This window comes from Aquarana catesbeiana, linkage group LG02, assembly GCF_042186555.1.
Source record: "Aquarana catesbeiana isolate 2022-GZ linkage group LG02, ASM4218655v1, whole genome shotgun sequence".
Lineage (NCBI taxonomy): Eukaryota > Metazoa > Chordata > Amphibia > Anura > Ranidae > Aquarana > Aquarana catesbeiana.
Genome location: NC_133325.1, coordinates 71,084,062 through 71,097,857, shown reverse-complemented (window position 1 = coordinate 71,097,857; position 13,796 = coordinate 71,084,062). Strand labels below are relative to the sequence as shown.

The following is a 13,796-nucleotide window of genomic DNA, read 5'->3' as shown; positions in this document are numbered from 1 at the left end:
CTAGGAAGTGCCGTGACTGACAGCTCCTGCGCACATGAGCGGGCGTGATGTCACGCGACTCCAGCCAGTCACAGAGCCAGAGTCCGCGGCCCCCGGAAGGAAAAGGGGCGATAGGTAGATGGATGTGGCCACCAGCGGAGACATTGCGGGCTTCGCTTGCAGGTAAGTGCAACATAATGGACTAGTATGCGATGCATACTAGCCCATTATGCTTTTACTTTGCAGGGGAAAAAAGAGGAAGTAAACCCCATCAGGGTTTACTTCCTCTTTAAAGGGCTGGTTGTAACTGTAAGATTGATGTCCAAAGCACACCCCCTCCCCTTACATCAGATGTCAATAGCCTCCCCACTATCCGAAGTCAAGAGTCCCCGACCGTCCCTTACATCACAGTGCTCTTACTTTGTGCTGCTGCTGGGAAGAAGCTGGGGGCATAGCTGGGAAACAGAAAGCGCGGGGTCTGGAGGAGGGCTGGAGTCTGCTAAATGCTAAGACTAGGGGGGGGGGGTCGGGGCAGAGACAAGGGGGTGCTACAGCTGCACAGATTGCAGAAAGGCGCAGGATCTGTAGGAGTTTTGTCGTCCTTTCTGCTGAGATGGGGGGAGTAGAGACGAGCCTCTCCACGGCTGCATGGAAAAGCGCAGGATCTGGTGGAGGAGTTCTGTCCTCTTGCTGCTAACTGCTGAGACAAGGCAGCTGCAGGAGAGATGTGAGGGCCACATGAAATGGCCTGCAAGCCTTGTGTTTGACACATGTGCAGTAGAAAAAACCCTTACTACACATGTGAGTAGCTTGATGAAATCTTGCTTCAGTAGATTCCGGTAAAGTTATGTTAAGGTAAGGTGAGTGGCCTTTTAGATTGTAGCAAAGTTGCAAAATTTCCTGAATGCTCTTAGTAGCTTTCTGATTTATTTTTCATCTTTCCAGGAACTGCAGCAAAGGGGTGGGGAGAGTTTAACCCCTTCCGGACCACCTCACGCATATATACTGCAGCAGGGTGGCCCTTCTGGGCGAAATCACATACCTGTACATGATTTCAATTTGAGGGTCTGGGACGTGCACGCATGCCACCAGCGACCCACTTCTGCTGAGATTGGACACAGCGGGAGTCAATCAGCGGGTCTGGCGGACGCGATGTTCACTGGCACCCCGCGATCGTTCCCGAGAGATACAGAACGGTGGATTGCCTGTGTAAACAAGACAGATGGCCGTTCTGTGACAGGGGAAGATGGAGATCTTGTGTTTCTGCTAAGCAGGCACACGGATCTCTGTCTTTCCCCAGTCAAAGCATCCCTACTACAGTTAGAAAGCACTCCTTAGGAGCACATTTAACCCTTTGATCTCCCCTGATGTTAACACATTACCTGCCAGTGTAATCAAAACGTTGTCCCCAAAACGTGTCACTTAGTGTCCAATTTGTCTGCCGCAATGTCGCAGTCCTGCTAAAAGTCGCTGATCGCCACCATTACTAGTAAAAATAACTTAAAAAAAATTAAAATTCCATAAATCTATACTATAGTTTGTAGACGCTATAACTTTTGCACAAACCAATCAATATACGCTTATTGGGATTTTTTTTTACCAAAAACATGTAGCAGAATACATATTGGCCTAAATTGATGAAGAAATTTGATCTTTTAATTTTTTTTTATTGGATATGTTTTATAACAGAAAGTAAAAAAATCTTTTTTTTTTTTTTTAATTGTCGCTCTTTTTTTGTTTATAGCACAAAAAATAAAAACCGCAGAGGTGATCAAATACCACCAAAAGAAAGCTCCATTTGTGGGATTTGTGCGATTATTTATTTTTATTATTATTATTTGAGCACAGCCTCACATGACCTCGCAATTTCGCAATTGTCAGTTAAAGTAACATAGTGTCCATGTACTTGGGGGTACGCGTCTCGAGAGACGCATCCAGCTTTATCCCCCTTAACCTAGACCTGGTGGTCCAAGTAGTCAAGGCCAAACTCAACGCTTGGGAGAACCTTCCTCTATCCCTATTAGGCCGCATTAACTTAATTAAAATGAAAATCATACCTAAATTTACATACCTATTTCGTAATTCCCCACAATGGATACCTTGCTCATTTTTCAAGAAATTGAACCAAATTTTCTCCTCCTTCCTCTGGGGTCCAAATCCCCCTAGATTTAAACTCTCCACACTAATGCGTCTGGTGTCGCAGGGAGGGCTGGCATTTCCAGACTGCCAGAAATATTTTCTGGCAGCCCAGCTGGTCACGGCAGTTTGGTGGCTAGTACCGGATGCATCCAACCCCGCTGCGGTTCTGGGGGCTGCGGTGGTTCGCTCTGTGGAAGCCCTTACACATTTACCCCTTCGAGGTCCCAAGGCTCCATATGATTTGACCACCTCCATGCACACGACTCTAAGGGCCTGGAGGGCAGGACTGGAACTTGAGAAGTTCCCACGAAATGCAGTCTCCCCGCACACCCCGCTTTGGAACAACCCTACCTACCCCATCTCTACTCATTACCAGACCCTAAAATATGGGCCAAATGCGGTCTTAAACTGATATCTGACCTCACCACCGGCACCGCCATACACCCCTTCAATCACCTGGTATCCCAATACAATGTGCCTCCCTCGCATCTATTTCGCTATATGCAACTGTCTCATGCGTTCAAAGGCCAAATAATACCCAACGACACGCAAATAGTGCAATCAGATCTGGAGAGGGTCACAAGATATGAATGTACCAAGAAACCGACCTCAGTCCTTTATGCACATCTCCTAAGAGTTTCCTCTCCAGATCTGTCAAAGCTCCGGCAGCGATGGACACAGGATATCCCGACACTGGACTCCGAGGATTGGGAGGACATGTGGGATTTCCCCTTCAAAATCCTGGTCTCGCTTCGAGACCGTCTCATACAATACAAAATACTACATCGGGCATATCTCACCCCATATAGATTGCATAAGATGAGAACCTCCCTGTCCTCGGAGTGTTGGAGATGTACTGGGGATCCAGGTGATTTTATACACATTTTCTGGTCCTGTCCAGCAATTAAAAACTACTGGTCAGAAGTACTATCTGTAATACAAGAAGTGGTGAGAACAGATAAAGCCCCAACCCCGCAGATCTGCCTTCTAGGTTTAGTGGAAGAATTAGCCCCCAAGATAGCAGAGAGAACCCTCATAGGGCTCCTGCTCTTTTATGCAAGAAAAATGATCACTCTCTGCTGGAAAAAACGTGCCCCGCCATCCATATTGTTATGGAAAACACATGTCAATAAAGTACTACCACTCTATAAGGAAACCTATCAAAATAGGGGATGCCCCAAAAAATATGATAGAGTGTGGGCCAATTGGCTAGCTGAGGCCTCCACGGCAACCGCAGACTGATTGAACGGGTACATAATACCAGTCTACGGGAGAAAGTGATACTGATACATTGGTTGATTTTATGGTAATGTAATCTCTGAAATGGGTTTAATTGATATATAATATTGTCCCTTGGGTCTCAGCTGATAAATCTAATCATGAAATACTTTAATTGAGCAGGAGCCAATACCGCACTAGGTTTGTTTGTTATTGTTCTTTTCTTTCGGACATGCTACAGATGTATGATATTAATGCTGGATGCAGCCCAATGGCCGGCTGGCACTGACTCCTGCGTGGGTCTAGTCCCAATGCTGTGGCAGGTTTAATGTTGTTAATTGTTGTATGTCTTATACTCAATAAAAAGATTTTCAAAAAAAAAAAAACTAACATAGTGTCCTATCGCAAAAAATGGCCTGGTCATGAAGGGGGTAAAAGCTTCCGGGTCTGAAGAAGTTAAACCTGTTTCAGGAGGTAGTGCTGAGACTCCATACAGTAAAAATTGTAGCTTCAAGGAGCAAAAGTATCAGACTGCCTTAGATCTCACGTCGCAATTATACAGCTATAAGACTTTAGGCACAGGAATGCCTAGCCACCCTCACATACCGGGAAATTTACTGCTATTTTTCAGGAGAAATTCTAGACAAAAGGCTCAGTCGCCCTTTTATACCACCCCTCCAAACTGCTTGTCTTAAGGAGACCTATTTCATGACCTATTTCGTCAGTGAGAGAAAGCTGTGTATGATGTCATAAGCCTAGGCTAATGACCAGACAGGAAATGGGAAGTGTGCTGTATAAGGTATTTACTGGCAGAAAATAAAAATGTTTTACTATTCAAAGTTAAAACGACAAGGGCAAAAGATTTAATAGACTGAAAGTTGAAAAAATGACTGAAGGTCCGCTTTAAGTTCAGCCCTCCACAACAGTCCCAGTTTCTCACCCGGTCCCTTGGGAAAATTAGTTGTCCACCCCTGCCCTTATAACATGACAAATCTTGACTTTTTGATTTGAGGTTGACTTTAAATTCCTATCTCTTCTTTTAGAGAGTAAACTAAATAGAGGATAGCAGCATGTTTCAAACAGGCATCTGTACCAATCCTAAATTATCATTACACTCTTTCTTTTTCCTGTAGTCCATTCTGGCTGGTGCCTTGCGGATTGCTGACAAAGTGGAATCTGGAAAGACCTCAGCGGTTGTTCATTGCAGCGATGGCTGGGACCGCACTGCGCAGCTCACCTCTCTTGCCATGCTGATGCTGGATGGTTACTACCGCACCATTCACGGCTTCGAAGTGCTTGTAGAAAAAGAATGGCTCAGCTTTGGGCACAGGTTCTATCTTGTAAGTTTATGTTATTGCCCAGGGTAACATACATTGCACTAAGTACATGGCAAATTTAGAAACCAGCTTGTCAAGCAAAGCTCAGTAATGCCAGTAATCCTAGCCATTATGTTATTTTTTTATAACAGTTTGGCAAATGATATTTGTAAATATGTTCAATAGTCCCCCCCATACCTTGGCATAAAATGTGAATAATGTAAGTGCTTTGTCATTTTCCAGCTTAGGACAATGAAGGTTTAATCCTTTCACTGCCAGACATGTTTGTGGCTTTTTTTACACACGTTTAAAAAAATCATTTTAGGCCTGAAGATTAGCTAAAACCCCAAAACAATAATTTTCTGAAAGCTGAGACCCTGGAGAATAAAATAGTGGTAGGTGGGTGGTGCACTTCCAGGTGTTCGTGAAAATGATAGGGCTGCTTAGTTGCTGTCATCTGAAAGATAAGAGATATACACACACTCCAGGCTGCCACAGCACCTCTTTTACCACATGTTGGTGGCAGTAAAAGTGTTCATTTTAATCTATAGTTTGTTAAAGCCTGACGCCACCTTTTTGCTACAGTTAAAAAAATAAAATGTAATAATAAAAATAATAAAAGCAGCTTTCACTGCAAATCTCATCCTTCTCCGGGAAGCTTCAATGCTACAGGTGTCAGGGCGAATCCTCTACTAGGTTGAATGACACCCAGCAGGGGCGGACTGACAACTCATCGGGCCCTCAGGTAATAGGAGATCATAGGGCCCCTCTGTGTCCCTGCCACACTCAAGCCTCACTGCCCACATTACATACGTTCACCCCTACCCCCTTTAGCTGCAGAGGCAGCAGCTCAGGATGTACACTTGCTGCAGCAGGAATTATATTCCCTGTTGCTTTTGGTGGGTGATCGCGATCCATTCAAGTAGGAGAGGGGGGTCCCCTGGGATGAGGACAGATGGGGGTCCCCTGGGATGAGGACAGATGGGGGTCCCCTGGGATGAGGACAGATGAGGGGGACCCCTGGGATGAGGACAGATGAGGGGGACCCCTGGGATGAGGACAGATGAGGGGGACCCCTGGGATGAGGAGGGGGGGGGGGGCCTGGAATATCCATTAACTATGCACAGACCTCAGAGAGCAGAGAGATCAGCGTGGCTCTTGCAGTGTGTGATCTCTCCTCCCTGGCTCCTCCTCCTCCTGTCTGTGTACATCAGAGCCGAGGAGGAGGATCCTCAGTGAGATCTGTGTGCTGTGCAGGCTCATGTGGGAGAGAGAAGCCAGTGTGTCGGCTGCCACAGAGGGGCAATCGATACGTGAGGCAGCCCAGACACCCCGTAGGAGATGCGGGGAAGGTGTTTTGAGTGTCCGGCACTAGCGTGCCCCTATCTGGCCAGTTACCGGAGCTCAGTGCTGGAACCAGCACTGGGCTCTGGGATAAACACAGATGCCTTGGAACGGAGGTACTCTCATAGGGCCCCCTACTGGCCTCGGGCAGTGCCCGAGTGCCCTAATGGTGAGTCCGCCCCTGACACCCAGCATTGTTTAACCTACTTTCTGAGAGCCAAGGTCGTTAAGGACTTACCCACTTAGGCTTACAATGGTTGGTTTTTCTTCACATACATAAAATCTTAATTGAAAAAAAGAAATGTTCTGTAACTGCTTAAAGAGTATTAGGTGGAGTTGGGCTTTAGTATGTTAGTCACTTATGTACCATATATCTAAATCTACAAGTCCATCTAACGCTACCTTTTCCACAGCTTGCCAGTGCGGCTATGTTTCTCTTCCATAGATACAGTGAAGGAGTTAGTGTAGCCACCTTAGGAAAGGAGGTGTGTTACTGGACTGATTACAAGGTGAAAATAAAGAGAAAAAAGCTTAAAAAAAATAAAACTAATGCAGCCACCACATCTAAGGATTTGTAAGCTGCATTATGTTGAAGTTTCTGTTTTTGGGTTTAAATATGCTTTAAATGGTGTGCACAAACCTAATGGTACGTGGAAGGAAGTCCTAGACAAAACAGAGCAAACTGGGAGAGCTCCCAAAGGCATGAATGAGAAGTGAGTAAAGTGGAAGGAAGATGTTTCAGGCTGCAATTACATCTGAATAAAGCATTTATGCCTTTCCTTGCTGAAGAGGCTCCACATTTTGGAGATTTTTATATGTTAAAGGTAAAAGTAGGATTTAGATTAGGAACAGACCTGCAGGAGTTGGAAGAGAGCTGTATTAGTTCTGTGGCAGTATCCACAGCTGATTGGAGTGGTGAGAATTTTCGTGGGAAGCTGTTTTTGTTTTCAGTACAGGTATGGACTTAGTACAGTATTCATATTATTGATCAGATCAGAATACTGTGTAGATTTATGATTTTTTTTTTTTTCACTGTGGGTCATTTAAGATTAATTTCAGAGAGATTCAGTACAGCGCCCATTCCTTTTTTTTTATTTAGTATTGATAATAGTTACATCACAATCCTAAATCCCTTTTTTTTTCTTTTCCCACTGAAGAGAGTTGGCCATGGTAACAAGAACCACGCAGACGCTGACAGGTCCCCGGTGTTCCTGCAGTTTATTGACTGTGTTTGGCAAATGACGAAGCAGGTAAGTTGTTCTGCTCATACAGAAGACTCAAGTTTTAGGGTTACATGTTGAGTACCACCTGTAATGTTGGGCAATGTATACAGGGGTACCTTTTGTAGCAGTGTGGGAACAGGAAACTGACTCAGCCAAAGAATGGCAGTGTGTACATTCATCTGAATGAATGAGATATAATAAAAAAGACTTAGCTGTGATTGAAATAAGTTTCAAGAAGTGTCAAGAAGTCCTTCCCATTTACTTACCCGTACAAAGAATTAAATGAGCTTAGAACAATATATCACAAGCAATTTAACTTTTTCCTTTTTTTTTTACTGTGGCAGAAAGATTGATTTCTATATGTTGTTTTCATTTTTATATAGGGAATGAATGCATTTTTTTGTTTTTTTTGCCCTGTCCCGGTCCCTAATCTACATACAGGGCGCCGGACGCATGGATTTCAATGGGTTTTGTTTTTTTTTTTTAACATGATTGGAGCCTGAGGCTCTAATTGGCTTAAAAAAAGGGTGGGCTCGGGGCGCAGGGCACTGCACCCCGAGCCCACCCACTTGTGTGACATTAGCAAAATAATATTCGCTAATGTCTTCCTGCTTCTCCTCCTGGCCAATCAGGAAATGGGCTGGGAAGAGAAGCAACGCCTGTTGGAGCGGGTCCTCCCAGTCAGAAGCCCAGCAAGTGGCATCTCTGGTGGTGGTGCGAGTGAGGGAGGGGCAGGTTTGTTTGCCCCCCCCCCCCCTCCTAAATATCCAGCACCAGCCACCACTGGGACATTCCCTCTTTTATTTTGTGCAGTAGACACAGCAGGAAGTGAAAGGAAATCTCTCAAAATAGGGGAAAATTCCTTAAAGTGGGAGTAAACTCCCATGCATGACTTTTACCTATAGGTAAGCCTATAGTAAGCCTTACGTATAGGTACAGTAAATATCTCCTAAATGTGCACTGTTTAAGAGATATGTACTTTGGATTTAGCCGGTGACGTCACCCACACATGCGCTTTTGAAGGAACTGCATACTGTGCTATTCCTTCAGAGTCCTGTGCCATGAACAGCAGCTCCCATGCGCATGCACAGTAGTGACGTAATCGCGGCTTCGGCCACCCACAGAGCCGAAGTCCGCGATCCCAGAATGAAGACCGGGTGAAGATGGAAGCAGTGACAGCGCGCCTTTAGCTGACTGGCTTCGTTCTAAGGTAAGTTTCACATAATATGCTAATATGCAATGCATATTGGCACATTATGTTTTTACCTTGCAGGATTAAAAAAAAAAAAAAAAAAAAAAGTTTTGTTTTTAATTACATTCTAGAGCTTCAGTAATATGTAATGTTAGTAGTGTTCTGACTTTTTATTCTGGAGAGAGATCCAAAACTATGCTTTGTTGTATGGCTTTAGGGTCCATTTGATAAAACCTGAGAGACTCTAGGTCAGTGTAGCAACCTGTGAGAGATCTACATAAACAACATTAAAGAGGTCAAAGAGGGTTCAGTACTTTTTAAATTTATTTGTTTATTTAGGAAATTGGCATAGCCTAACTAAATAGTAAGGAAAATTTAGAAAAACTTAATAAAACAAATGTCACTGTAATAATATAAACTTGGCCTAGCTTAAGAGTGGACAGTGTCAGTCACTAAAGCAATGGACAGTGTGTCAGTATGGCAGTGGACTGTGTGTGGATGGTGTCAGTAGGGCAGAGGATCGTGTCAGTAACCGTTACCGACCATTTACTATGTTCATTCAGAAAAGGAGGGGCCAGTAATGGCCCCTTTCCTCGCTCTTCATCTGAAACGATCCCCTGCAGCAGCTGACGGGAGAGAAAAGAGGGAAAACTGGTAGTGCTATGAGAGGAGGGGATCTGGGTAGCACTTGGGGTAGGGATCCTGGACAGGAGGGGAGGTGGGGGTGGCATTTATTGGAACCAATTCCCTGTATTTTCCTCCTGCAGCAGCTGAATGCTGGCGGGAGATAGAGAAGGAGAAGCCGCCTTTCTGCAGGAGGCAATTACAGGGAATCTGTTCCAGTAAATGCCAAACCTGCTCCTGTCTAGGTCCCAGGGGTCGGCAAGGAAGGGACTTGATCTGTCCTTCATGTGCCCCACGGTCAAAGGGTTAGCACCCCTGGTATGTATGCTTGTTCTGGGTTAGAAACTCAAAATACATTAGTGTTAGAATATGCTATACTGTATATTGTTCAGTATTTCTTATATGGCATAATGACAACACATCCCCAATATTATTTTTGAAAAAAAACTCCCATGATGGATGAGGCTCTTTCTGCATTCTGCTGTATATCAGCCTGATTTAGTAGAAAGAGGCAAACAACTTTTTTTTTTTTTTCTATTTTAGGTGTTAGGTCTTGGTCTGCTCAATAACAGCTCTCTTATTGTAGGAAAAACGTTAAAACGTATTCCTCTGTTTCCTCTAGATTGTTGCACTTTGGTCTTTTTCTTTGTGAAGTTTATAAGTAATTTGTGCCGATATTCTCCACAGTTTCCTCATGCATTTGAATTCAATGAACATTTTCTGCTGACTATTCTGGATCACCTTTACAGCTGCTTGTTTGGAACATTCCTGTGTGACAGTGAGCAGCAAAGACTACAAGAGGTAAGTCCCCTAAGACGGTCCTCTCTGACTATAGTCATATTGATGGAATTGTTTCCTAACTTTATTAAAGTAGGTATTCGTTTATGATGGCTAAAGTTTATGTACCCACTGCTGTGATTTACTGTATCTTATGTACCTCTTCTTTAAAACGGGTATTTACATAGCCCTGACAATTTACTCAGTGCTGTACTTACTGTACATTCACATCAGTCCCTGCCCTCGAGGAGCTTACAATCTATAGTCCCTATCTCCTATACATAATAGAGACAAATTAGACAGGAGTCATTTAACTTACCAGCATATCTTTAAAGTGTAGAAGGAAACCGGCATACCCAGAGGAAACTCGCGCAGGTACAGAAACGACTTGAAAACTACATGCAGATAGTGTCCTGGCTGGGATATTATTATTTTCTAGGAAATACATTGTGCTTATAGGTAGTTAAAGTGTATCTAAACCCAAAAACAAAAACGTTCTATATTGCAGCTTAGCAGTCCTTAGATGTGGTGGCTGCAATAGTGTCCTATTCAGACCTTTTTTAAATTTTTTTTTCACCTGATGATCTTGGCAGTAACCCCCTCCCTGTCCTAGCAAGCCAACATTCAGCTCAAAAAATTTATGGCAGGATCAACAGATTCTTTTAAACTTCTCAAACAGATATAACAAAACATTTTCAATTGCATATTTAACGGGCCAAATGATAGCAAATATCAAATTTCTGGTTTTGGGTTAAGATACTGTATGCTTAAGACATTACTTCACATTACTTCCTCTGGTTGGTTTTATGTATGATTTATTGGTGAAATTATATACTCACATAATGGGGGGGGGCTATAGTGCCCAATTAGTTTCTATCTTTTTTTTACACACAGCTTGTAAAATGAACATTTAATAGATGATTGGTTGTGCTCCAGTGGAGATAAAGTTTTTCTCAGAAATTTCCCCCAGCACAGTACTGTGCAAAAGTCTTAGGCAGGTGTGAAAAAATGTTTGACATTTTTCTGCACCCCAGTTGCTATGTTTTCATGCATAGGACATGAAAACAAGGCTAAGTGACTCAACTATGCATGAAAACATAGCAACTGGGGTGCAGAAAAATGGCAGCAGTTGCTCTGGACTGATGAGTCAAAATTTGAAATATTTGACTGTAACAGGAGGCAGTTTGTTTACCAAAGGACTGTAAAGCGGTACAATAATGAGTGTGTGTGCAGGCAACAGTCAAGCATGGTGGAGGTTCCTGGTAAGTTTGAGGCTGCATTTCTGCAAATGGACTTGGAGATTTGGTCAGGATCAATGATGTCCTCAACGATGAGAAACACAGGCAGATACTTATCCATCATGCCATACCATCAGGGAGGCGTGCAATTGGGGCAGATGTATTCTGCAACAGGACAATGACCCTAAACATACAGCCAATGTCATTAAGAACTATCTTCAGTGTAAAGAAGAACAAGGAGTCCTGGAAGTGATGGTTTGACCCCCACAGAGCCCTGATTTCAACATTAACGAGTCTGTCTGAAATTACATGAAGAGACAGAAGGATCTGAGGCAGCCTACATGCACAGAAGATCTGTGGTTAGTTCTCCAAGATGTTTAGAACAACCTACCTGCCGAGTTCCTTCAAAAACTGTGTGTATGTGTACCTAGAAGTAAAGGTGCACCGAAATGAAAATTCAAGATTTACTTGGCCGAGACCGAAACTGAAAATGACAGTTTTAAAATTATATATATATATTTTTATATATGATTGTATTATATTCGACTTTTTTAAAATAATATAATGAATTTAAATGAATATGAATTTAGTGACGGTCATTATCTGCACCTTTAGCGCAAGAAAAGTTCAAGAAAAATGCATCCCTTTAAATTCTATGTATGTCTTCACACTGGTCCGCGTTGCACTTCCGTTTTGGTGTTAAAAATCTTGCTTGCTGCATTTTTGGCCAGTTAAAAACGCACCAAAAATGCACCTCCTCGTTAAAATGCATTAAAAATGCAGCAAGAGGGCATCAATAACGCACCTGTGTTAGATTTGTTGCCGTTTTTGAGTCACGTGACCTATAAAAACCACACTGTAAGCACGGTAAAATCGCGTGTGTTTTCGGAGCTATTATCGGCACCTTTTTCTCTATCGGCTAAATGCCAATAACTATTTTTTCGGCTGATAATTTTCAGCGGCCGAAATTTCGGTGCATTTTTACCTAGAAGAATTGCTGCTGTTTTGAAGGCAAAGGGTGGTCACACCAAATATTGATTTGATTTGGATTTCTTTTGTGTTCATTTACTTTCCATTTTGTTAATTCATAAACATAAACTATTTCCACTTCTATTTCTGAAAGCGTTCTTAATTTATAGCATTTTTTCACACCTTCCCTAAAACGTTTGCACAGTACTGTATGTACATTGGCAAATTTAAGTACCTCTTGGGTGGATTTGATTTAAATCACTAGTAAAAAGGCTTGATTTAGATCATAATTTTTAAAGAGCAACTGTCATCTCTGTCCCGCAGTGGCTCCTCCTCTGACCCGCTGTTGACTTACCGACAGTCCCATTCACTTTAATGGGACGGCTGGTGATGTGGCAGTGACACAACAAGGTGAGGGACGTGGCGGCAGCAGGTGAGTGAATGCCCGCTAACAGGCGCTGCCATGATGGATCTGAAATGACAGGTGCTCTTTAAATGCGAGGACTCGTTCTTGCTGGTAGTTTGAATCCTTAATATTTGCCAACAAAATGAAGGTTTCCTATTTAGAATAATAAGCTGTCAGGTCAGTAAAACAGCGATATAAGAACCGATTCAATTATACAGTTTGTAGTGTACATAGATTTGCAAAACAATGGGATAAAGGAATATTCCTGAACTTTGGTTTATCTCATTGTTACTGTGAAACTGTACATCAATGCAGTGCATGTTATCTCAGCTTGCAGAGCTTGGATTCATTGAATGAGTTTACCAAAAATGTAAATATTGCAGCATATACAGCCTCATGCTACACAACAAAGCTCCATTTCAATGCCTGAATAAACTAAATTATTAATGTATCTTAAATAGAAAATGAGATTTTTAGTTTTTTACTCCAAAAGCATTTTATTAAAATAAATTTGATACAGATCAAAAAAATTGGTCCAAATCAAAAAAATCTGATTTTTTTTTTAAATCATTGATTTATATCCACCCTGAGTGTACAGCTTGTATAACAGTGTAAATGTGCTGTCCCCTCAAAATAACTCAACACGCAGCCATTAACCACTTTACATCCCGGTTATAGTCAAATTACCTCCGCAGATGGGATCTCCCATCCTGGGCGGGCGTCATATGACGTCCTCAGCTTCTCACCAGTATAGGGGGTGCGCGTGCGCCGCCGCATCACTGAGGAGACGATGAGCGTGCCCGGCGGCCGAAATACCCACCGGCCACCCACGAACGCTCATGACAGAGCAGGAACGGGGATCTGTGTGTGTAAACACACAGATGCACATCCTGTCAGGGGAGAGGAGACAGATCATGTGTTCCTAGTGTATAGGAACACTGATCAGTCTCCTCCCCCAGTCAGTCCCATCCCCGCACAGTTAGAACACATAGTGAGGGAACACAATCCCTTGAGCGCCCCCTAGTGTTAACCCCTTCCCTGCCAGTGACATTTATACAGTAATCAATGGCTATTTATAGCTCTGATCGCTGTATAAATGTCAATGGTTTTAAAAAAAGTGTCCGATCTGTCCGCCGCAATGTCGCAGTCACGATAAAAATCGCAGATCGCCGCTATTACTAGTAAAAAAAAATAATTAAAAAAATAATTAAAATAAATATAAATCAATAACCTATTTGGTGGGCGCTATAACTTTTGCGCAAACCAATCATTATGCGCTTATTGCAATATTTGTTTTTTGTTTACCAAAAATATATAAAAGAATACATATCGGCCTAAACTGAGGAAAAAAATTAGTTTTTTTTTTAAATT

The 13,796-nt window shown here is 42.8% G+C and overlaps 1 protein-coding gene across 6 annotated transcripts in view; it reads left to right on the top strand.

Moving 5' to 3' along the window:
* Nucleotides 1-13,796, top strand: part of LOC141126955 (phosphatidylinositol-3,5-bisphosphate 3-phosphatase MTMR2-like) — a 77,906-nt gene that overhangs the window by 45,369 nt on the left and 18,741 nt on the right. For all 6 annotated transcript variants that reach the window (XM_073613040.1, XM_073613036.1, XM_073613038.1 and 3 more), the window contains 3 exons: nt 4,470-4,676; nt 7,154-7,246; nt 9,723-9,836. In XM_073613040.1, coding sequence (XP_073469141.1) covers nt 4,470-4,676; nt 7,154-7,246; nt 9,723-9,836 — 414 coding nt within the window. The remainder of the gene's footprint in view (nt 1-4,469; nt 4,677-7,153; nt 7,247-9,722; nt 9,837-13,796) is intronic.